Raw genomic sequence first — 24,440 nt, forward strand, 5'->3', positions numbered from 1 at the left:
AGAGAGAGATCACAAGTAGGCAGAGAGGCAGGCAGAGAAAGAGAGAGGAGGAAGCAGGCTCCCCACGGAGCAGAGAACAGGATGCGGGGCTTGATCCCAGGACGCTGAGATCATGACCTGAGCTGAAGGCAGAGGCTTAACCCACTGAGCCACCCAGGCGTCCCGGATATGATTTCTAACTATGATTGGGTAATTTAAAATCTTCCAGATTTCCCCGAATTAGATGAAATATCTTTGTAAACTACTTGAATGCCATCAGCATACTACTGAAACAACCAGATTATCCAGGGGACGTTTAAGAAAAAAAAATAGGATTGAGAGTCAGACAGAGAGAGTCATAATGTGCATCTAACACTCAATAATCATGTGGCCTTGATCAAGCAAAATAGTCTATTAGGATTTCATTTTCCTTATCGCAAAACAAACAATCCAGACATCTGGCTCTATATCCTTTGATTCTAAACAGGGAGATCTGTAATTCTCAGCTCTCACTCTAAAGTTATTATATTTTGGAGAAGGGGGAGTAAGAATTCAAACTATCATATCAAAAGGCAAAAATACAAATATAACACACTTTACAGTCACACTTTTCTATCAAAAAAAATTTTTTTTGCCTTTTGATGAAGACTACGAAATTTCAGGCTGAGCTTGTGCACGTGACGCAACACCTAAGTGGAAATGGCAGGTGTCTTCACGGCTGAGGTAATTGTGGTAACTGGCCCACTACGTCTACTGCATAAAACATACACATACTCCTCAAACTTCTTTGTCTTACTCTAATGTTAGCAAGGTAATCTCAGTCTCTATTGACTTTACTAATAAACTGAGACATTCTTCTTTTTAGATTTTTAAAGTGAAACAATGTACACATGAAAAATGTTTACTCAACCGTGCAAGATAAATGAGCTCCAGAAGTCTGCAGGACACTGTGCCCACCGTTAACAATAGTGTGCACTTAAAAATTTGCCTGTGCCCCTTAAACAAATAATACCTTATACATCAATTTAAAAAAATTTGTGGAGAGAGTAAGTGCCATGTAAGTACGCCCACAATAAAAAAATTTTTTAAATATATTATTTATTTATTTGACAGAGAGAGAGACGGCAAGAGAGGAAACTCAAGCAAAGGAGTGGAAGAGGAAGAAGCAAGATTCCCGCCAAGCAGGGAGACCGATGTAGGGCTAGATCCCAGGACCTTGGGATCATGACCTGAGCCAAAGGCAGACGCTTAAAGACTGAGCTATCCAGGCGCCCCTAAAAATTTTTTTAATTAAAAAAATTGAAAAGGTAGACATTTATCTGGCTTATGAATAAACTGAAAATCTGGGGGAAAAAGAAAAGTGCCTGCATCATCTACCTCAAATAAATAAATAAATAAATAAATAAGGTAAAGGGACCAGGATTAGATTCAGTAACTTTGGAACGTAAGGGCATTTTATATGGCAAATAGGCTCATAAAGAAGGCAAAAATTGTAGGTACGTGTGATATGAAAACAGTGACGATTCTAGTGTGAGTGCAAACCAGTTACTGAGGTTGCCTTCTGCGACATCTGAATGAAATAATGGCAAGAAATTAAACTATATAATTCCAAACAAGCCTAGGCTAAATGCATTCTCTCTCCAAAGGATACAGGATATTCCCTTCGCTTGCTTGGGTTGGTTTCCAGAGGAGAGAATGCGTAGACAGAAGGTGGGGAGCCATACGTAACTTTGGGCGAGTGGGCTGAAGACAATGACTTTTGTGGACTGGAGAAAAATAAGGGATAAGAAAGATTGTTTCTCTTCCTATGGGAATGTAAGAAAGAGCTTTTGTATGAGATGACACATAGCATGTTTATAAAAAGTAAAATGATTTTGAGTATAGATTTCGTGACATCTAATTTACTTTAATGTCTAGCTAGGAGCATGGTGTAATGTAACCTTATCTGTCACTTGGGAAACAGAAAATAAAGTCAGTAAATAAAAACCAAGTATCTTAGAGTTTGATATGTACTTCACACTTTAAGAAATAAAGTAATAAAATTTCTCTTCATACAGGTGAAATGTTTTAACTCCCTACTGTTTTATAGACTCCGTTTGAAAGAGATGTATTCTGAGTTCGAAAGCTTTTATATGGAGAAATAAAACATGCTCAAGGTAAATACCCCTTATATGCTGTCTAAAATTCAGTGCAAATCGGGGCGCCTGGGTGGCTCAGTAGGTTGGGCATCTGGTTTTGACTCAGATCATGGTCCTAGGGTCCTGGGACCCAGCCCTGGATAGGTTTCCCTGCTCTAGGGCTCCCTACTGGGCGGGGAGCCTGCTTCTCCCCTTCCCTCGACCCCGCCTCCCCTGATGCTCTTTCTTCCTCTCTCTCTCAAATAAATAGATGAAATCTTCTAAGAAAATTTTTAAAGATTCAGTGCAAACAGCAACTGGCCCTGTTTCAAGGCAATTGCTTTCTGATTCTAAGTGGGAAAAAGAACACAATAGAGGAAAAGAAAGAAGAAGAAAAGAATGTGGCCTTTGGAGTCCAAAAAACATGCCATGTGATGTTAAGCCCACTCTTTAGCTTTTCTGAGCTCTACTTCCCTCTCCTCTTTAAAATGGGACAAATAATTTCTGTCACTTTTATAAGAATTACAAATTTTTCACACCTATATAGTTTTTAGCACATTATAGGCACTCAGTATGAAGCTAAAATTATTGGATTTAGTAAGTGTTACCTAATCTTTGGCGAGCATGTCAAAACCTATCATTAATATAATTAATGAATGAATGAAAATTTTATATTAAAGGAAAAACTCTTTGAAGAGAAACCCAGTAAAGCAAATACTACAGGATTTCCATTTCCGTTAAAACACCAGCATGGGGTCATCCCCTGCACCTAGATGGGTGGTCTTAACTGGTCTCAGCAGATACGATGGAGCCACTGGCAACAAGGAAGCACGGTTTTCTGCTTTTTCAAATGCTCAAAGTTGACAGATGCTGAACTTCAAAATTACACATAAGACCTGCATAATGTCACCCCACAGTTTGGGAACACCTTGAAGATCTTTTAATAAAAGACTGCTATAGTGACATAATGGCTACAAAAAAGATTATTTATATCTTGATATGGAAAATTTTCCAGGATATATTAAGAGAGGGAAAAAAAAAAGACACAGAGTCAGTCCATAATGGAACTATAAGGGCCTATTTAGCCAGAGTGATTCCATCCAGTTAAACAGTGATTTTGTTGTTTATGCAGTAAAAATTAAACTGTCCCAGGCCCCCTTCCCCCCAGGGGACTTACTTAAAAACAAGTCCCGGAAACCAGTCCCAGGTCACAAAGCCCAAATACAAGGGTGGGTCAGGCCGGGTGGAGACATCCAATCAGTGGGGGCGCATACTGTCTCCCTAATTACCAAGGAGTATGGGCCCTGCCCTTTGGGCGCCAATTCTGACCAAAGTGATGGGCTAGTTCAAATATCTACTAGAGGGTAAACTGTAATTCAATTGGTCACTCATGTGGGACCTGGCATGACTGTGTAGCTTTCTCTGTGTGTTACAATCTCATTGGCCACCTGTGCATGGCCAGGCCCAACCACATGGCCTTTGCCCTTAAAAGCTAGTCTGTAAGGCAGAGAGAGGTCGCCTCTTTGTAAGAGACGGCCCTGGCCGGTCAGTTTGATTCTCGATGCTTGGCACAAAATAAAGCTTTGCTTGACCTTCGCTTTCTATCAGTCACGTTCCTTTGACCATGGACCCAACAGAACCACTTGTGTTAAAAAATGTGTAAAATATTTGTGTGTGTGAAAAAAATGAAACACACACGTACACACTTATATCTGAAAAGTACACGTGACATTTGGCAATAGGTTCCTTGTGAGGAAGAGAAGCAGCAGCAGGGGGGCTAGAAAGAACACTTGGCCTTTTTTAGTTTTTGAATTTAGAACCATGGGTATATATTATGCATAATTTTTTTTTAACTTAAAGTTTAAACTTGAAAATTCAAACACATAAATAAAATGGCTGCTCCACTCAGCGGGCACCAGGTGAACATGAGGCCCTTGTCACCAAAGCCTTCCATTATCCACCTGGCCTACTGCCTTCTGCAAGGACCCATGGGAGCCGAGACAGAGGCTGTGGTGGCAGCTACAGCAGGAGACGCCCCAGGGCAGGGAAGCAATGACAGGAAGTTGAAAGGTACTTTCAACTTTTCAACTAAAGAGCAAGTGTGCTAACAGGGAGCCTATGATTACACAATCTACGCCGGGTTTTAAAACCTCTAGAGCCTTCTATCTGTTCCCCTTCGCTTATTCAACAGGATCTGTCAAAATCTGAAAGACTGTCGAATTATGCGATAAGTCTCTTATAAAGGCAAATTAATGGCAGGTGTAAAAAGCTTGCTATCAGAGTGAATTTTTATTTCTTATTTTTGTGCTTTAGTGAGGCTAGCAAGAGCACGTCACGCTATAGGGAGGTGTAAAGCTTGGCATTAATACTGGTTGTTACCCCCTCTCCATTCCTTATCGTCATCATCTGCTATGACTTTAAGTCAGAAAAATTGAAGTCATCTCTATGGCCCTGATTTCTTTCCCACTTTCCTCAAGAAAAGAAGGGTGTCTTTGCATGTGCTCCCCCGAGAGCAGACCGTGAGACAAGAGCCTGGATACAGTTTATCTGAAACGAGGAGGGGAGAAAAGCCCATAAAGCATGTGTTGTTGGCCAGACCCTCATTGGTTGAGAGTGGCCTCTGGAAGCATTCGCACCCTGGTGCCCCTGGGCTGCCCGGCGTACCAGGGGCCCCAGCGTCCTCTGGTGGAACAGAGAACCCTCAGGCAGAGAAGGAAAGAAACAGTGGGGCCTGAGTCAGGGAGCCCCTAGGGGTGCGGAACTGTCCGCATCATCAGAGGAATGTACGGAGGAGTAAGAAAACTTTTAATAGAAGATATTGGGGGCAGGAGGTGGGGGCGGCTACCTGCTGTGAGAGAAAAACGGAATGATTGAAAGCATGAGGAAAGCAAAAGATAAAGCAAAAGAATGGCTACAAATGAATATGAATACCAAGCTACCAAGCGAGGCTTTCATTGAGATCTTTCTTTGAGGAGAAAATTACTCTGACAGGAATTAACTGGCCTGAAATAAAGAAAATACAGCAGGAGAAAAGGAAGAGGTATCTAGGGAGAAAAAATAAGGTAAATCGGATATGCCCCTCTTATTTCCTGCAGCTAACATAATTACTCCCTGTGTTCCACCTATACCCAGCACTCATTTGTGAGCATGTCTGCTTTTCTCTAGGGCCACCCGTGAAAGAAGGCAAGGCTGGTAGAGTCCAAATCCAACCTGGCTGGCAACCTGAGTGTAGTTGTCACTGATATGTGCACGTGAAGAGAAATTACAGGCAGAGTTAGAAAAATCAACCTTCGTTAGTTAATTAGAGCTTTTAAATCATCCTCTGTTAGTGCCTGATCTAAAATTATCTTTTAAAATATTAATGAGTTCCAAGTCAAAACCCTTGTTTAAACACATATGTATTTGTGTGTTTGCTATTCTATCCTCAATGTCAAGTTTTATTTAAAATAAATTGCTAAAGCTTAAGATGAATTAATTTGTTATTCAAAACTTCCAGTGAAGTACTGTGTATAATTTATGAATACATTTTGGTATAATTTCTGGGAAGTGTTTCAGAATCTCTGTGTTTATGCATGTGCATACAAAGAAAACCATTTGTCCTAGGCAAATATGACAAATTAACTTCTATGTTGTTAGTCTACCGGTTTTAAAATTATTCTATGGAAATTCTCCCAAATAAAACCTCTTCTGAGCTAATTCAGCAAATACTAGAAACTAAATCTGAAAGTACCTTCTGGGTCAGCTAAGGCAAGATTTCATTTATAAAAAGACTTACACAGATAAATGATTCAATTTATTAAGTTTTAAGGGACAGAAACGTGTTTAAGTATAGAGCCTTACTCACCACGGGCAATGATGGTCCATCTTCAAAATACATCTAAAAAAATAAACACACACACACACACACATAAAACTTAACAACTCATAAAATTTTAATCCCATTAAGTATAAAAAGGAAGTATGAAAGTTACTTAGAAGGAGTTGAGGCAAGTAAAATATTGCAAATTACTTATCTAAAAATTAAACAAATAATAGTAAAAATCCTCATGTCAAATAACCACTATAGTCAATGTCAGTTATGACATATAATTATGGAATTTTCAAAATCTACATGCTTCAAAATAGAAATAAGAGAACTCATTTCCTAAAAAACAATTCAATATTAACACACAACTACCTTATGCTCAAGAAAGTGCAAAACGTCAACAGACTTACAGAAAGTCTGGATAAAACTTTACCTTTAACATCAATCTTTAAGCTAAGTAGCACAGTCCTTGTGGTGTATTAAGTACCTAACAATATCTGATTATCGTGAAGTCTTATGAGCTCTCTTTATAAAGGTCAAAACAGAGTCACAGAAGTATTTAGTAAACAGAACTAGCCAAGCTGAGCTGCCCAAACTCAGACACTTCGCGTCAGTGTGAATGTGGGGAAAAGGGGCAATGAGGCGACCGTGGCCCTAAGTAAGCCCCACTCATATCAATGCAAGGGACTGTCCGGTTCTATGTCCTAAATAAAGGTCTCAGAAGCACAATTCAGGAAAAAAAGGAAGTAATCTGGAAAATAGTGAGGAAAGAAACAATATTAATTAAAAAGAGCACCAGCATGTAGAGAGTTGGAAGGAAAAGGTTTTCTTACTTATCACAGACGGAACAGTGATGGCAGCGGTCTGGTTTTATGAGCTGGCATCTGTCACAATATCGGATTGCTAGGGACAAAAAACTCCACTTAGTCTTAGATTTAACACTGAATTGGATATACAATTAAATGGCTTTTATCAGCTCTCCAAATTTAACTTCTAAAAAAGCAAAGTGAATTTGAATTTGGTAAAAAATGAGATAGTCTACTGTGTAAATATAAAAATAGAATGACTTGCCTACAGCCTTAGTTTTCTTTCTTTTTTTCTTCCTTTCTTCCTTCCTTCTTTCCTACCTCTCTCTCTTTCTTTCTTCTTTTAATCTCTACACCCAACATGGGACTCAAACTCCTGACTCTGAGATCAAGAGTCACTCACTGCTCTGACTGAGCCAACCAGATGCCCCCAGCCTCAGTTTTCTAAAAAGTTTCACGGGAATACAGAATCTTTGGAGGGAATTTTTCTAAGGCATTCCTAATTGTCAGTATGATAGTAAGGCTCACAGAGGGTGCAAATATGTCCATTTCTATCAAAGCAAACAGAATGTCTCCCTCAGGTAAATCAATTTCTTTCCTGTACCCTACCAGGAAAAAGATCTGAAGATACAACCACATTTTACAACTTTTATGAGAATCACACTTTAGAAATTTGAATTGTGAATAAACTCTATTAGTTGCTTAAATTCTGTTGGCTGATATAAGATTAGAAGTGTATAAGTATTAGGAGTAGTGGGTAGCTAAATGGGTTAAGCCTCTGCCTTTGGCTCAGATCATGGTCTGAGGGTCCTGGGATTGAGCCCCACATCTGGGTCTCTCTCAGCAGGGAGACTGCTTCCTCCTCTCTCTTTGCCTGTCTCTCCGCCTGCTTGTGATCTCTCTCTCTCTGTCAAATAAATAAATAAAATCTTAAAAAAAAAAAAAAGGAGTATTAGAAGAAGTTATTTCCAACATTGAATTTTAATTCTTGTAATGGAAGTCCTGATCCTTTCTTCTCTAACACAGATATCAAAGGCAATTACAGATGTCTGATTTGGAAATGTTATTTCATTACACAGACATCTTACAAGATGCAAGCAACCTACCAAAATTATAGGAAAACAATAATTAGGTACACCACGGGATCAGCAAAAACCCAAGTAATGAATTTTTTTTTTTTTAAAGATTTTATTTATTTATTTGAGAGAGAGAGACAGTGAGAGAGAGCATGAGTGAGGAGAAGGTCAGAGAGCGAAGCAGACTCCCCATGGAGCTGGGAGCCTGATGTGGGACTCGATCCCGGGACTCCAGGATCACGCCCTGAGCCGAAGGCAGTCGTCCAACCAACTGCGCCACCCAGGCGTCCCCAAGTAATGAATTTAAAATTTGGAAAAAGTACTTGCAACAAGTAATTTCCACTGTTATAGTGGCTAATATTATGTTCTCTGAAAAAGGAAACAGTTGCTATTAACTAAGATTAGGATGAGCTTTTTTCAGACAACAAGACCTATATGGAATTGTTTTCAATATTTAAATAAGTTCTCAATCATCCCCCTTACAACTCTCCTTTGTCCGGAACTACAGAAACTAATGGCATGGCTGAGTCATATCCTGAATGAAGACATCTCGCAGCTACATTCCAGGGAAAGCTACATGGGACCATCGGCTCATATGAAGCATGAAAGTGTAAGGCAGTATTATCCAGAAGAAATAGAAAGTGAGCCACATGTGTATGTTTAGATTCCCTAGGAGCTGTATTAAAAGAAATAAAAAGAACCAGGGAAATTAATTTTTAAAAAACATAATATTTGAACTAATATAACAAAAATATTACTTCAACATATAATTAATACACAAACATTAATCACATGTTTTAGATTTTTTATACCAAGTCTTTGAAAACTACTCTATATTGCTTTATGGTTGCACTTTAAGTGGTGAGTTGGGTAGGCAATGCTAGATTCTCTCCAGATGGTGATTATCTCTACTTTAAAGCACACTGAGGTTGGGGCACCTGGGTGGCTCAGTGGGTTAAGCCTCTGCCTTCAGCTCATGGAGGTCATGATCTCAGGGTCCTGGGATTGAGCCACGCATCAGGCTCTCTGCTCAGCAGGGAGCCTGCTTCCCTCTCTCTCTCTGCCTGCCTCTCTGCCTACTTGTGATCTCTGTCTGTCAAATAAATAAATAAAATCTTTTAAAAAATTGGTTAAATTTATTAAAAAAAATAAAGTACACTGGGGTAAAAACAAAACAACAACAACAACAAAAAACCTTCTCAAATCAAAGTGGGTAATTAACTCATAGGAAATCAAAACATATCAAAAAATGGGCAGAAGATATGAACAGACACTTCTCTAATCAAGACATACAAATGGCTATCAGACACATGAAAAAATGTTCATCATCACTAGCCCTCAGGGAGATTCAAATTAAAACCACATTGAGATATCACCTTACACCAGTTAGAATGGCCAAAATTAACAAAACAGGAAATAATATGTGTTGGAGAGGATGTGGAGAAAGGGGAACCCTCCTACACTGTTGGTGGGAATGCAAGTTGGTGCAGCCTCTTTGGAGAACAGTGTGGAGATTCCTCAAGAAATTAAAAATAGAGCTTCCCTATGACCCTGCAATTGCACTCCTGGGTATTTACCCCAAAGATAAGATGTCATGAAAAGAAGGGCCATCTGTACCCCAATGTTTATAGCAGCAATGGCCACGGTCGCCAAACTATGGAAAGAACCAAGATGCCCTGCAACGGACGAATGGGTAAGGAAGATGTGGTCCATATACACTATGGAGTATTATCTTTCTCCATCAGAAAGGATGAATACCCAACTTTTGTAGCAACATGGACGGGACTGGAAGAGATTATGCTGAGTGAAATAAGTCAAGCAGAGAGACTCAATTATCATATGGTTTCACTTATTCGTGGAGCATAACAAATAACATGGAGGACAAGGGGTGTTAGAGAGGACAAGGGAGTTGGGGTAAATTGGAAGGGGAGGTGAATCATGAGAGACTATGGACTCTGAAAAACAATCTGAGGGGTTTGAAGTGGCGGGGGGGGGTGGGAGGTTGGGGTACCAGGTGGTGGGTATTATAGAGGGCATGGATTGCATGGAGCACTGGGTGTGGTGAAAAAATAATGAATACTGTTTTTCTGAAAATAAATAAATAAATTTAATTTAAAAAAAAATAAACCCCCCCAAAAATAAAATAAAAATAAGAAATACAAAACAAAATCACAGTAGAAAGAAACTTTTTGTTTATAGTCTTTCATAAACAGAAATTTAGTCTCTTAGTAAAAATGAAGCAAAACAAAACAGCCCCCCACAATTCCATTTACAATTGCACCAAAAATAATAAGATAACTAAGAAAAAAACCTAACCAAAGAAGTGAAACACCTGTATTCTGAAAAACTATTAAAACGCTGCTTAGAGAAACTGATGACATGAAGAAATAGAAAGGCATCCATGCTCATGGGTTAGAAGAACACTGTTGAAATGTCTATGCTGCCCAAAGTAATCTACCTATTTGATGCAATTCCTATCAAAATAAAAACGACATGTTTCACAGAACTAGAACAAACAATCCTAGAATGTGTATGGAATGACAAAATATGTGAATAGCCAAACCAATCTTGGAAAAGAAAAGCAAAGCTGGAGGCATCGCAGCATCACATAACATCACACACTGTAAAGCTGTAGTAATCAAAACAGTACGGTACTGGCCCAAAAATAGACAAATAGATCAATGGAGAAGAATAGAAAACCCAGAAATAAACCCACAATTATATCATCAACTAATGTATGACAAAGGAGGCAAGAATATGAAATGGGGAAAAGACAGTCTGTTCAACAAACGGTGTTGGGAAAACTGGACAGCAACAAGCAAAAGAAAGAAACTAGACTCTTCTACCATACACAAAAATAAACTCAAAATGGATTAAAGACCTAAATATAAGGCAGGAAACCATAAAAATGATAAAAGAGACCACAGGCAGTAATTTGTCTGACATCAACCATAGCAGCTTCTTTTTTAGATCGGTCCCTGAGGCAAGGGGAACAAAAGCAAAAATAAACTATTGGACTGCATCAAAATAAAAGCTTCTGCATAGTGAAAGAAATAATCAACAGTAGGGCAACCTACAGTATGGAGGAAGATATTTGCAAATGACATTTCTGATAAAGGTTTAGTATCCAAGATATATAAAGAACTTCTATAAATCAACACCCAAAATACAAATAATCCAATTAAAAAATGGGCAAAAGATATGAACAGAAATTTCTCCAAAGTAGACATCCAGAAAGCCGAGAGACACATGAAAGGATGCTCCTCATCACTTACTATCAGGGAAATGCAAATTAAAACCACAATGAGACATTACCTCACACACCTGTCAGAATGACTAACATAGACAACAGAAATAACAGGTGTTGGTGAGAATGTGGAGAAAGGGGAACCATCGTGCACTGTGGGTGGGAATGCAAACTGGTGCGGCCACTGTGAAAAACAGATAGAACTGTTCCTCAAAAAGTTAAAAATAGAATTACTCTACCATCCAGCAATCGCACTAGTGGATATATACTCTAAAGAATACAAAAACACTAATTCAAAGGGATACATGCACCCTATGTTTACGGGACCATTATTTACAATAGCGAAGATACAGAAGTAGTGCACATGCCATCGACTGATGAATGGATAAAAATATTGTGCTACACATATATTCACAATGGAATAATATTCAGCCATAAAAAAGAACGAAATCTTGCCATTTGCAAAGACATGGATGGAGCTAGAGTATATTATGCTAAGTGAAATAAGTCAGAGAAAGACAAATACCGTATGATTCCACTCAAATATGAAATTTAAGAAACAAAACAAACGGATAAAGGCAAAAAGGAAAAAAGAGAAAGAAACAAACCAAGAAACAGACTCTTAACTATAGAAAACTGATGATTACCAGAGAAAGGTGGGGGGAGGGGGGTAATAGGTGATAAGGATTAAGGAGGGCACTTGTCATGGTGAGCACCAGATGAATAAAATAAAAACTAAAAAAAATTTCCATGTGCCATATCATATTTGGCTAAAATTATCCCGCTGTAATTTAAAATGAACCACTTGCTTATCATTTAAAAGCTCCGAACAGTTAAGACAAATTTTAACTGTCTTGTTTTAATTTTTTCAGAGTTTATTCAACTATTACTTATATAATTTAAAACCTTTTTTTTTAAAAGATTTTATTTATTTATTTGACAGAGAGAGATCACAAGTAGGCAGAGAGGCAGGCAGAGAGAGAGAGAGAAAGAGAGAGAGGGAAGCAGGCTCCCTGCTGAGCAGAGAGCCTGATGCGGGACTCAATCCCAGGACCCTGAGATCATGACCTGAGCCGAAGGCAGCAGCTTTGGGTAATGTTGAAAAGAAAACATCAATTTCTGTGTGCAAAATGATAGGCTCCATCACCTCTGGCTGTTACCTATTAGTCAAAATCCAAAAAAAAAAAAATTGTTCAAAAAGATCAAGGTCAATACAGAGCTAAAAATTAATAAGAACAAAAATCCAGAACAATGTGATAAAGTTTGGCGATCCCTGTAAGAAAGCAGAAGATGGCTGAATCAGAAGAAAGTTCAGGACACACAGGCAAGATGAGCAGGCTTGTTAATCCCCTGCTTTACTATGACCCCAGCTCAGGTGTGTATGTGAAATTTTCCCCTATAGGGCAGTCACCTTAATCTAGGGAGCTGACATTCTTCTCTCTGGGGTTTGGAGGAAGTACTGTACTTCCTACTTAGAATGGATGGTAAAATCTTAAGTTATATTACCATCCACTTTCTTCAGTTCTCTCTATAAAATATAATGCACATGCACATCACCTGAACTGTTCAGTTGCTTTGGTCCACAGAATTTCTCAGGGTGAGGAAGGCAGTTTTCCAAAGAACCCAAGGATCTTGGCTGGGTGGGAGGTGGGAAGCATCTCTCTCACAGTCCTGCCTTGGCGGGATTGTGGCCACTGCCTTGTGTTTACCTCTGCACTCTACACAGTCCATAGATCAATCAGACCAACATAATCTATTTATTTTACTTTGTGTCTGCTTTAATTTAGTCAGTGACTCTAGTCAGTTAACATTGAATTTGCAGGCATCTGGAATGTTTGCACTAAAGATATAAACACAGATTATATTATGAGACCCAGATTGTATGCCATACTGTCACAAATTTTAAGAACCCTAAATTCATCTCAGGAGATAGGGATCCAATACCTAAGAGGAACAAGAGATTGACAGTCTTAACATTACGTAAACTACATAAAGGGTGACTTTTAAATCCAAAGTGTAGTTATTATTAATGGAAATGAATACTTTGTTACGGTGTGACTTCTGCTTCCTCCCTTTCTCCAAATCCAGTGTGTCAAGGGAGACAGTAGAAGAGCCCTGAACTCGGAATGAATGCGGAGACTAGTTTTTCATACCTGATACTGTCACGGTCATTAACTAGTTTTGGAAACCTGTGCAGGAATTTATTTTTAAGGGGCTTAAATCTCCTCAATATTTGCCTAGGCTTATATAGGGTCAACATACATAAACGTGTCTAAGCACAGCTTTGTCTTGCGGGATGGAACTGGTGGTGTGAAAATTAAATCAGGGAATTGCCACTTGCCCATTGAGAAGCGGGGAAAACAAACAGGAAGAAACTGTGAGACTTTAACATGGATTCAATTATGATCCTCAAGTGAGTCAGAAACAAGGATAAGTAATATAAGAATATTAATGAGATATTTTACATTCTTTTTTCTATGTTACATCTTTGAAACCAGTTGTGTATTTTATACGTATGGCACAACGCAATTTGGAGTGGCCACATTTTAAGTGCTCAACAGCCGCTTAAAATGTGCCACCAAAGTGGGTGGCACAGGCCTAAAGTTACCAAATTTCTGGGTGAGCCTTGGTGGACAAATATCAGTAGTCTGTGTGTGTCCATTTTAAAGACAATTCTTTAATTAGATAGCTGATACACTACCTAAAAAAATCCTGACCCAGGTAAAAGGGATTTATTAACTGAATTACATAAAAAAAAAAAAAGCAGGGGGGAGAAATGAAAATTACCTTACCTTCAAAAGATAAATTATATTAATACCTTAAGTTTTATACACTTTATACAATGACTGCTTTAAATTTATATAAAATTGCCAATGTTATGTTCATTATAGATACTGCTCCCTTCCATTAAAAAAGAATAGGAAGATCAATCATTACAACTTTGAAATTACATACAAGTACAAATCAAAATTTCAGCAGTTCTAACATCTCCTCTGAGTCCCACGTAAGTGACTAGAGAAGCCACAAGAGAATTAACATCAGTGTGGATATGGTTGAGATCTCAGTGCCACACTGTTATTCACAAGCCTGTTTTATGAAATTGTGTAGGAAAGCTTTAATAACCACCCAGGACAGAACCCAATGATTTTCAAAGAGGGTTTGACAGTTGCAAGCATATAAATATGCTGACAGTCACCACAACAATGGTGCCAAAGCACTCATTCTGATGTACCTCCAGACATGGTCCTGGTATCGATGGGAAGATCTTTGGCGGCTCGCCTAAGAACTTCCTGATGGGCTTCTCCTCTTGGCTCTCTCTCCAACAATTCTTTCTCTGCATAAGAGAGATGGAACTGCGGGAAGAAATTAAGTTTCAGTCAGTGTTCTCAAGAAATAGCACACTGGTGTACTATACCTAGAAAAAGGTATACACAAAATATTAATGATATCTATCATATAGATTCAGAGTGGTAATGGAGTTGGAATCTGGGCAAGTCTGTTAATCTGGTGGAGCCTTAGGTGATGCATCTAGAAAAAGGGAGTAATTAATAATACCTTAATACTTAATAATACTTCCGCAGATGTCTATGAAACTCAAGCAGAATAGAGTATGTAAAATTGTCTTATAAACTGTAGAGTTCTACCTTAATAGGAGTTATATTAATAAATGAAATAGCAAAATAAACAAATTTGGCTCAATGGGTAAATTTTTCAACTGGATATTATTAGGAATAAAAATAGAAACAAACCCATCAAACATGTTTTCTCATGTAAATGAATTTTAACTTAGAGATAATCATTACATGAATTCTCTAGCACTCAGAAGAACTAATCATGCATTTTTCTTCTTAAACTGCCAATCTGGCCTACCCAATTAAAAAACACGTATTTGAGAAATGTCAAATTGGTTTGTGCTACACACACACAAACACATGCCAATCACAAAAAAAAATGTTTTAGAAGTCTGCATAAAAATGTATAAATGTCTTCCAGGAGACACGTACAAGGATATTTACAGCATTGATGTTTGAAATGTAAAAAATTAAACACAGCCCAAATGTCCATCAAAAGGATAATGGCTAAATAAATTGGAGTATGATATATCTGCATAATTGAATCCTATATTACACGGAACAGGAGCCTGCTTCCCTCTCTCTCTCTGCCTGCCTCTCTGCCTACATGTGATTTCTCTCTCTGTGTCAAATAAATAAAATCTTAAAAAAAAAAAAGAGTAACAGAACTGAAAGTCTCCTCAGATGTTTAATGCTTTTATTAGTAAATAAACACATGGCATCAAGTCCAGAATACCAAACACAGGTTGGTAGACTTATTACTTGTATAATGGATGCCCAAATATCTAATTTTACCTTGGGATGTACCAAATATACAGACCTTTCCCCCAGAACACTTCTATGTGCAAAGGTATGTCATGGATTTGAAGAAAGATGACATCTGTAGAGATCTGAAGGAATGGAAGATCTCCTGGGGTGGAAAGGTAACGTCCTAGACCTATCACCAACCTGCAGATTATCACAGTGCAGATTATGGTAGTCCCCTTCTGTTTTGTTTTGCTTAAATAGTTTTATCAACTTTAAAACACTTTAGATTTATGGAAAATTTGAGCAAATATTACATGGTTTCCATATATCTTCTCATCAAATTGCCCACATTACTAAACATCAAAGATTAGTACATTACGGTATGTTTACCACAATTAGTAAATAAATACTGATCCGTTATTATTAACTAAAGTCCATAGTTTATTCAGATTTCTTTAGTTTTATTTAGTTTTTACTGAATATCTTTTTCTCTTCCAGGATTCCACCCAGTATGCCACAGTACATTTATTTGTCCTATCTCCTTAAGTTCCTCCTGACTGTGAGTTTCAGAGACAGTCCTTGTTTTTGTTGACCTTGACAGTTTTGAGTATTCTGGTCAGCTATTTTATAAGATGCTTCTCTATTAAAATTTGTCTGATGTTTTTCTCATGATGGGTTTGAGATTAGTTGTCAGGGGGATGAAGACCACAGAGGGAAAGCGCCATTCTTACCACATCCTCTCAAGGGGACATGCTAACAACACCATCAGTGCCGACTGAACCTTGGTCACCTGCTTGAGGCAGTATTTGTCAGGATCTTCCACTCTAAAGTTCCTCGTGTTTTTCCCTTTTCCATCCTATACTCTTTGAAAGAAATTCACCACACGCAGCCTACATTGAAGTAGTGGGGTTTTTTATTCTTGTCTCTCTTGAAGACAGAGTATCTACATTATTTGAAATTCTTCTATAAGACATTTTGCTCCCTGTTTATTCATTCATTTATTCATTTACTTATATCAGTAGACTCAGAGATATTTATTTTATACTTTGGGTTATAATCCAATACTATTTTATTTATTTTTTTGCTCAGATTGTTCTAGATGTGGTCATTGGGAGTCTCCGGTTGGCTCCTGTGTCCTTCTGATACGTCACCAACAAACTACCGATGGTCCTAACTTACAGAGGTTCAATGATATTTTTTTTTAACCTCACAATGGTGTGAGAACCTCACACATGCATTAGAAACCATCCTTCAAATTTTGAATTTGTATCTCCTCCCAGGAAAGTGATATTCGGTATGATCTTCTCTCATGATGTGGAGCGGTGGCAGCAAGCCACAGCTCCTGCCAGCCACGTGATCACAAGGGTAAACAACAAAGACAGTTAACAACCATTTTGTCCCCATACAGCCACTGTTTTTCACTTTCAGTACAGTATTCAATAAATTCAACGATTTACTATAAAATCGGCTTTATATTAAAGATTTTGCCTACATGTAGGCTGATGTAAGTGTTCTGAATATGTTTGAGGTCAGCTAGGCTAAGCTATCATGCTCAATGGGTTAGATGTACTAAATGCATTTTGAACCTACATATTTTCAACTTACAATGGGTTCATCAGGATGTAACCCCATCATAGGTTGAGAAAGTACTCTATTTTATTTACTTTAGAGCACTACCTCAATTGTCATTATTATAAGATGCTCTGGTTCATCTTTTTTAATTTTAATCTTTACTTTTTATTTAAGCATAATTAAGATACAATGTTATATTAGTTTCAAATGTACAACATATTGATTCAACAATTCTATACATTACTCCATGCTCACCATGGTAAGTGCTGTTACCATCTGTCACCATACGTTATTATAATACTATTGACTATATTCCCTGTGCCATACTTTTCATCTCTGAGACTTATTTATTTTATAACTGGAAGCTTCTACCTCTTAATCCCCTTAATCTCTTTCACCCCCTCCACACACACACTCTTAATTTTTGCCCTAGTTCTAGAGTCCATTTCTTCAAGGATTCCTCCTTTCTTACCTAGAGAAAGGTATTAGAAACCCAAGATCCAAAATCAAATAGACTTTTCAGGTTAAAGAAGACTATAATTTTAATAGGATATACAACTTAAGAAAAAAATTGAAATCTAATAACCAAACAGAAAACTCACAGAATTATATTTTCTGCTAGTTCTTTTTTTTAATCAACATATAACGTATTATTTGTCCCAAGGGTACTAGTCTGTGAATCATCAGTCTTAACACAATTCACAGCACATACCCTCCCCAGTGTCCTTCACCCAGCCACCCCACCCCTCCCTCCCCCAGCAGCCCTCAGTTTGTTTCCTGAGATTAATAAGAGTCTCTTCTGGTTTGACTCCCTCCCTGGTCCCATCTTGTTTCATTTTTTCCCCTCCCTACCCCCCACAACCCACCCCCCATTCTTTTTCACATAGCACAAAAGGGAACATATAATCTCATCAGTATCTAAAATGTACAAATTAAAACACAGAACATTTTTGTCCATTAAACCAGCAACCAGTGGCTTTCTTAAGGACAACATGCAATGCCAAAATTCCAATAAAACTGTTAGCACTGTAACTTGTTACCATTCTCTTTTAAATTTGGCAAGTGACTGCAATTTCCTTGATCTAGTAATTTTGAGAATTTATAATAAGGGAATAATCCAAATACAGGTAAAAAGTGTGTACAAAACATGTACAAACATGTTAACACAAATTTATAATATGAAAAGTTGGGATCAGCCTAAAATTCCAAGATGGGATGTGACAGAATAAATTTTTACATATTTCAGTGAGGATATTATGCCATTTTAAAAAATGGCAATAAACCAATTATGGGCTATTATGTGGGGGGAAAAAACTAGAATATGCACATGTTGAATATAACCAGGAAAAATAACTCAAAAGAAAATCTGCATGCAAACTGCCTATATTAGTAGGGAGTGTTTTTCTTTTTTCCTTTCTCTTTTTGTTTAGTCTCTATTTTCAAATTAGTATAGTTATCTTACTTTCATGGGGGAAAAATCTTATAAATTGAAAAACTATTAGCAATTTTACAATCTTGTTCTATAAAAAGGTAAATTTTAGATTTTGTAGAATTCCAGATTTCTTAGAATTCTCTCAATAGTAATGAGAAAATATTAACATTATTTCCTTATACAACCTCTTCTACTGCTATTTTAGTCCCATATTTCTAAGATTTTCAGCAGCTGAGAGCACTCTATTGTCAATTAAGTCAAGGACCCCTCATTTTACAAGTGGGAGGGTCTCTGGCTCCTGACCAATTAAAAGATTACGGTGAGATCTTACACTTTATTAATGGAATAACTCAAGATTTTTAGCCAGCAAGTCAGGGTTCTTTCTTTCATAATAATGGTCTTCAAATTCTTTTGACCATGGATCCATCAGTAAAAAAAAATCATTTGAGACTGATATGCATATTACTTATATATTTATTATTAGCTACTATATATGAAATCTTACATATGAAATGTTCTACATAGAACACAGAGTGGTCACGGAAAGCCTCAAAGATAAGGTATCATTTGAGCAGAGACATAGAAATAGGAAGGAAGGGACCTGGCCACACAGTTATCTATAAGAAGGATGGTCCAGATCAAGGGAAAATACCAGATTTCAAGACCCCCCAAGGAGAAACACGTATATTGACCTATGGACAAAGAGACCAGTGTGACTGAGGCAGCACTGAAGAAGGTCCAAGAGGCAGTGTGCAGCATTGTAAGCTACGGTAGAGAACTGTGTTTCTACTCTGAATGAACTCACATATCAAAGGAAAGTTATGAGCAAAAGAATGACATGGTCTTGCTTACAGGATAGAATGTTGAAAATACAGAGAATAGGGAAACTGGTTGAAAGAGCTATCAGATATAGAGTGGAGAAGTTTAAGTTGATTTTAGGCCTCTAGCTTTGGTAAAGAGAAATTCTGCAGGGCTCTGAGAAGGGAAGGTAGGTAAGACTGTAAGTAGTAAAACCCTACTGGAGACTGCAATGTCTCAGACAGAAGAGATGACTGAGACCCTGAATTACGGTAATGGAATGAAAAAAAAGAAAGAAAGGGGGAAAAAGGCAGGGGGGTGTTGGAACCAAAGAAGAAAAATTAGGAAGTAAAAACATCAGCAAGATTTAGATGTTGGGGGGTGCCTGGGTGGCTCAGTGGGTTGATGCCTCTGCCTTTGGCTCAGGTCATAGTCCTGGGGTCCTGGGATCGAGCCCCGCATCCGGCTCTCTGCTTGGCCGGGAGCCTGCTTTCTCCTCTCTCTCTGCCTGTCTCTCTGCCTGCTTGTGATCTCTGTCAAATGAATGGATAAAATCTTGAAAGAAGAAAAAAATAAGGAGTGCTGATTTAAAAGAAAAAAAAAAAAAAAAAAAAGATTTAGATGTTGGGGGAGGGGCAAGAAAGCAGGAGAATTCCGGGCAAGAAAGCGGGAGAATTCCGGGCAAGGCTGCCAAGCTTCCAAAAGGCTGGGATGTCCAGAAGGATGAGCTGGATGGCAGCAGCATTAACCAGTGTAAGAAACAGATGAGTCACGGTTTGGGGAAGGGAGTGGGGGTGTCTTCAGCTTTTGACATGTTGTATTTGAGGTGTCAGTGGACTAAGAAGCTGTGTTTGGCAGGGAAATACGTAAGTTGGCAACAGGAGAGGTCAGAGCTGGAAACAGATTTGGGAATTGTCAACACAGAGATCATCTATGATGCTGAGGATGAGATCACCTATGAAAGGGGTTTGCATTCTCCTTCTTACTTATGACTAAGATCAGGATGGGGGTAAGGGAGATAACAGGAAAGAAGTAAACGTGGCAGGAGAGAGGGGGGAAGGTAGGAAAAACAATTAGTAGAGAGTAGAAGAAAAAAAGGCTACATGTAAAGCATTTTAGGCCAAGCATACCACTAATTCTGTGCAAATATCTGTGGTTTTATTTTATTTATTTATTTTTTAAAGATTTTATTTATTTATTTGATACAGAGAGAGAGATCACAAGTGGGCAGAGAGGCAGGCAGAGAGAGAGGAGGAAGCAGGCTCCCTGCTGAGCAGAGAGCCTGATGCGGGGTTCGATCCCAGGACCTAAGATCATGACCTGAGCCGAAGGCAGAGGCTTTAACCCACTGAGCCACCCAGGCGCCCTGTGGTTTTATTTTTAATATCCTTTCCCAAGTCATATAGCATATTTATTGGGCTTTTTGACCGCAGCTGCATTTTAAACAGATTACTTCAGGGAACAATTTGCAGTGATGCCTAGACCTTTCCTTTTTCTCTCTCTCTCTCTCTCTTTTCTTTTTTTTTTAACTTGGCCAACTAAAACTCTACCATTATTACTGGAATAAAGTTTATTTCAATTCAACAAACACGTACTGGACTAAGTGCCAACAATACAGAAATGAGTAAGACACAGTCCTTTGCTCCAAGAATGTTTAGCAAGGTGAAAGACTCAGAAACAAATACTTAAAATGATCTTTTCAAAGTGCAAATTTGACCATATCACTCCACTCAAAACTTCCGTAGCTGAGAATGCTATTCTCTCCACCTCCCACCCTCCAATATCCACAATTTCCTTCAGACAGGGTTAATATGGTAAACATGGCCACTGAGAATAAAGACTATATTCTCAACCTTCTGCATAAAGAATGTGGCTATATAATTAAGTTCTAAAGTAAGTAGAAAGTAAGTTCTAATATAAGTTGATGGTATTAGCAACTTCCAGAAAGCATCCTTAAAAGGAAGGACATTTACTTCTACTCCTCTATCCTAGTTTCTCTGACCCGCTGTCTGGAAGGTAGACATGATGGCTGGAACTGGAGCATCTGTCTTAGGCCAAGAGGTGATATTGGAAATGGAGGCTACATGTATCAGAGCAAGAAGCTGTGGACTAGCTACAGACTTTGAATGTAAGAGAAGATTAGTAATATTGTTATTTTATTATTGTTGTTTCTGGTGGTTGACAGCCAACTAATCGACTATTAGTATGATAACTGATAATTATAATATAGCAATGTTTACCATCAGCTCTGTCTGTATATTACTCCACCCACCCTGATGTCAAACTAAAGTAGAAATGGAACACACAAGAGTTTTAATATTGGATATACAATACTCACGCAGTGCAAAAATATTTGCCAAGTGAAAATTCAAGTATTTACCAACAGACATATTAATATAAACAAATCACTATACTAACTAAGCTTGAAACATTAATAAAAAGACATAAAATCCATTCTTCAGACATCAATGTTACTGATTTCTAACTTTAGGGTAACTTTATTAATATTTTAACTTACTTCTTTTGAAGGATTCATTGGTAATGTAAAGATAGTTTTCCAGTATGACCAGACAAACATTGCAAAAAGTAGATGATAGGCAATCAGGCACACAACTAAAATGAGAAGAACATATTATCATTATAATATGCAAATACAAATTGAAACCATGGTATTCACAAAGATCTAGTTGTTCTAAGTTAACCAAATTCTTTAATAATTTAATTATTTAATGTCCCATGAAAGGAAACCTCTCATCTCTAGACAGGACCATCTATTGGCCAAATGGCTATAGGGACCTTTCCTAAATTATAAAAGTAAGGCAGCTATGCCTTCAACTTTAAGTAATAAACACAGAATTAAATAAGTGTTAAAACATTCAGGTTTTAAGAACTTTACTTCACTGATAAAGGATACCAAAGGCAGTTCCTATTTGAGAAGCTGTTTGCTAATTTTGCTTAGCTGTGGTCAAATGTGTTGGCCCTGACTGTTTAATGACTACATAATTAAACAGAGACCATCTGGACAAAAAGGATTTCCTCCAACAGGAGTTCAAGTGTCTTGTTTATCACATGGGACAACTGTTAAGAAAAGCATACTTTTTTCAGGCAATGTACACAAACACACTTTGTATGGTGTTTTTGTATGGTGAAATGCTGTACTATGCAAATATAAAATATTACTTCTGTATACAGTGACAATGATCATTTCTGAATAATGCATTAATATATAAATTAACTCTGTAAGACACAGTTGAATAAAACATGCTAATTTAAAATACAGCACGTTTGGTATTTTAAAACTGTGTGGCAATTTTTAAAAAAATGATAATACTCTTCATTTGTCGTTTATCTTCTTTTTAAAGAATGATGATACTTACAGAATCATTTAAAAATTCAATTGTCCATTAAGGCACTTAAATCAGTGTGAAATGACTAGAGGTAATGACATTTTCCATGAACACTATGGGTGACTCACGTATGGGGTAATACTCTGAACTGAAACAGGAAATTGTTGATATTCCTATATCTCAAAGCCACAAGAATCTTTGGCACCATGGCTACCATTTCAAGGGAGAGGTCTTTGCCAAGCGTCTGAAAGAATTCAGTCTGGAGACCGAGAGAAGTCTTTAACCCCATCTTGACTGCACAGTCTCCAAGTATAATTTCTTAATTCCAACCAAATCTAAATGAATACTATTTTTATGAACTCTCTTTAAATTTTATATACAAAACAATAATAAAACATAGCCTACCTTGTTCCCCAACGTTTTCCATGGACACTATAGAAATAAACAGAAAAAAAGAGATAATAGATTATGACACTTACGGCAAACACAGCGCCTGAAAGAGATGTAGGGCTACATAGGTTAATAATTTGGCTCCCCTTCAAACCAACATTCTTGAAATATTTGTTCAACTTTGTTTAGAGGAGAGGTGAGCACTGTGGGAGAGAGGGTGAAGAGGGAAGGCTGGTCTTGCATTCAGCCCGGGCTCTGCTGGCATTTCAGCCCTGAATACCACACAGAAAACAAAACTCATTAGGCATGTTCCGTGTGGGTCCTCGTCCTGTATCGATGGTGTCTTAGTCTTCCTTCCAACTCGAGGTTCAGAGGAAAGCAGTACTCTCCAGGTCACTACATTTCCAGAGACATTTATTGCTCTTTATAAGTTGACAACTGCCTAATTAATACTCTAGAAAGAACGAAATGTGTCCATGGCACATACTCTTCTTGCCAAATTTCTCTAAGTATAACTTCTTATGCCCAATGATGAGTAGCTCCCTACGGTACAATGAGAGAGGCAGGCAGTGTGCCTGAGAAAGTGCCATCCCTTCAGGGCTGTTGTAAACATCCCAAGGTAGATGAGGACACGAGATTAGAGGACACAAGATTAGGGGCCACGTAGCTGAAAGAAGCTAGGACAAGAAACCATACTGAGGAATTCTATACTATATACTTGTTCTATTTCCCATTTGGTCTACCTCCACATGGACTAAAGTCTTTTTTGGAAGTTTTGGCCTATCTCAAAGTTGGAAGCTGTAGTGAGCAGAGATTTGGTATTGCCTGGGATATGATTTAATTGCCTTAAGAAACACTGGATCTGGAGGGTAATGTTGTGAAAGATATTTTTTTTTTTAAAGATTTTTTTTATTTATTTATTTGAGAGAGAGAGACAGTGAGAGAGAGCATGAGCGAGGAGAAGGTCAGAGAGCGAAGCAGACTCCCCATGGAGCTGGGAGCCTGATGTGGGACTCGATCCCGGGACTCCAGGATCATGCCCTGAGCCGAAGGCAGTCGTCCAACCAACTGAGCCACCCAGGCGTCCCTGTTGTGAAAGATATTTTAAGATTACCTGATCCAACACACCTCCTTCTAATAGAGCTACTGAATGTCAGTTTAGACATTTCTAGAAGCAACAGAAGCCTGTGGGTTGTGGTACTGTTCATTCCAGTATTGGATTGCTCTAAAGAATTATTATGGGAGTATAGGTTCCTGAAATTAGCCTCTTCGTGACTCCTACCTATGGTATCTAGGCTTCCAATCAGCAGCAATAAACAGAAAATCTAAATGACAGACTTTTACATAAAGTTATTTGTATCTCCCTTAAATACTCTTTTATTCCAAGTAATATATGACGTCCAGATCACTCATCAAACTTGATGTGGCTCTTTTTAGTGCTTCCTAGGCTCTTAATTTCCTTTAACATTTCTAATACCCATGATGGGACAGACACAGATGGTGACATGATAAATGAAACGATAATATGGTAAATACATACCATATTAACATT

General features: G+C 37.9%; 1 protein-coding gene across 3 annotated transcripts in view; it reads right to left on the bottom strand.

The window, feature by feature from the left end:
- Positions 1-24,440, bottom strand: part of ZDHHC2 (zinc finger DHHC-type palmitoyltransferase 2) — a 73,811-nt gene that overhangs the window by 26,209 nt on the left and 23,162 nt on the right. For all 3 annotated transcript variants that reach the window (XR_006381001.1, XR_006381000.1, XM_044225510.1), the window contains exons 2-6: positions 22,904-22,930; positions 21,670-21,764; positions 14,263-14,383; positions 6,735-6,804; positions 5,941-5,973 (exon numbers count right to left, since the gene is read on the bottom strand). Coding sequence is in view for 1 of the 3 variants with exons in the window: in XM_044225510.1 (XP_044081445.1) it covers positions 5,941-5,973; positions 6,735-6,804; positions 14,263-14,383; positions 21,670-21,764; positions 22,904-22,930 (346 nt within the window). In the remaining 2 variants the exon portion in view is untranslated. The remainder of the gene's footprint in view (positions 1-5,940; positions 5,974-6,734; positions 6,805-14,262; positions 14,384-21,669; positions 21,765-22,903; positions 22,931-24,440) is intronic.

Source organism: Neovison vison, chromosome 11 (assembly GCF_020171115.1).
Source record: "Neovison vison isolate M4711 chromosome 11, ASM_NN_V1, whole genome shotgun sequence".
In the NCBI taxonomy this organism is placed as follows: Eukaryota; Metazoa; Chordata; class Mammalia; order Carnivora; family Mustelidae; genus Neogale; species Neogale vison.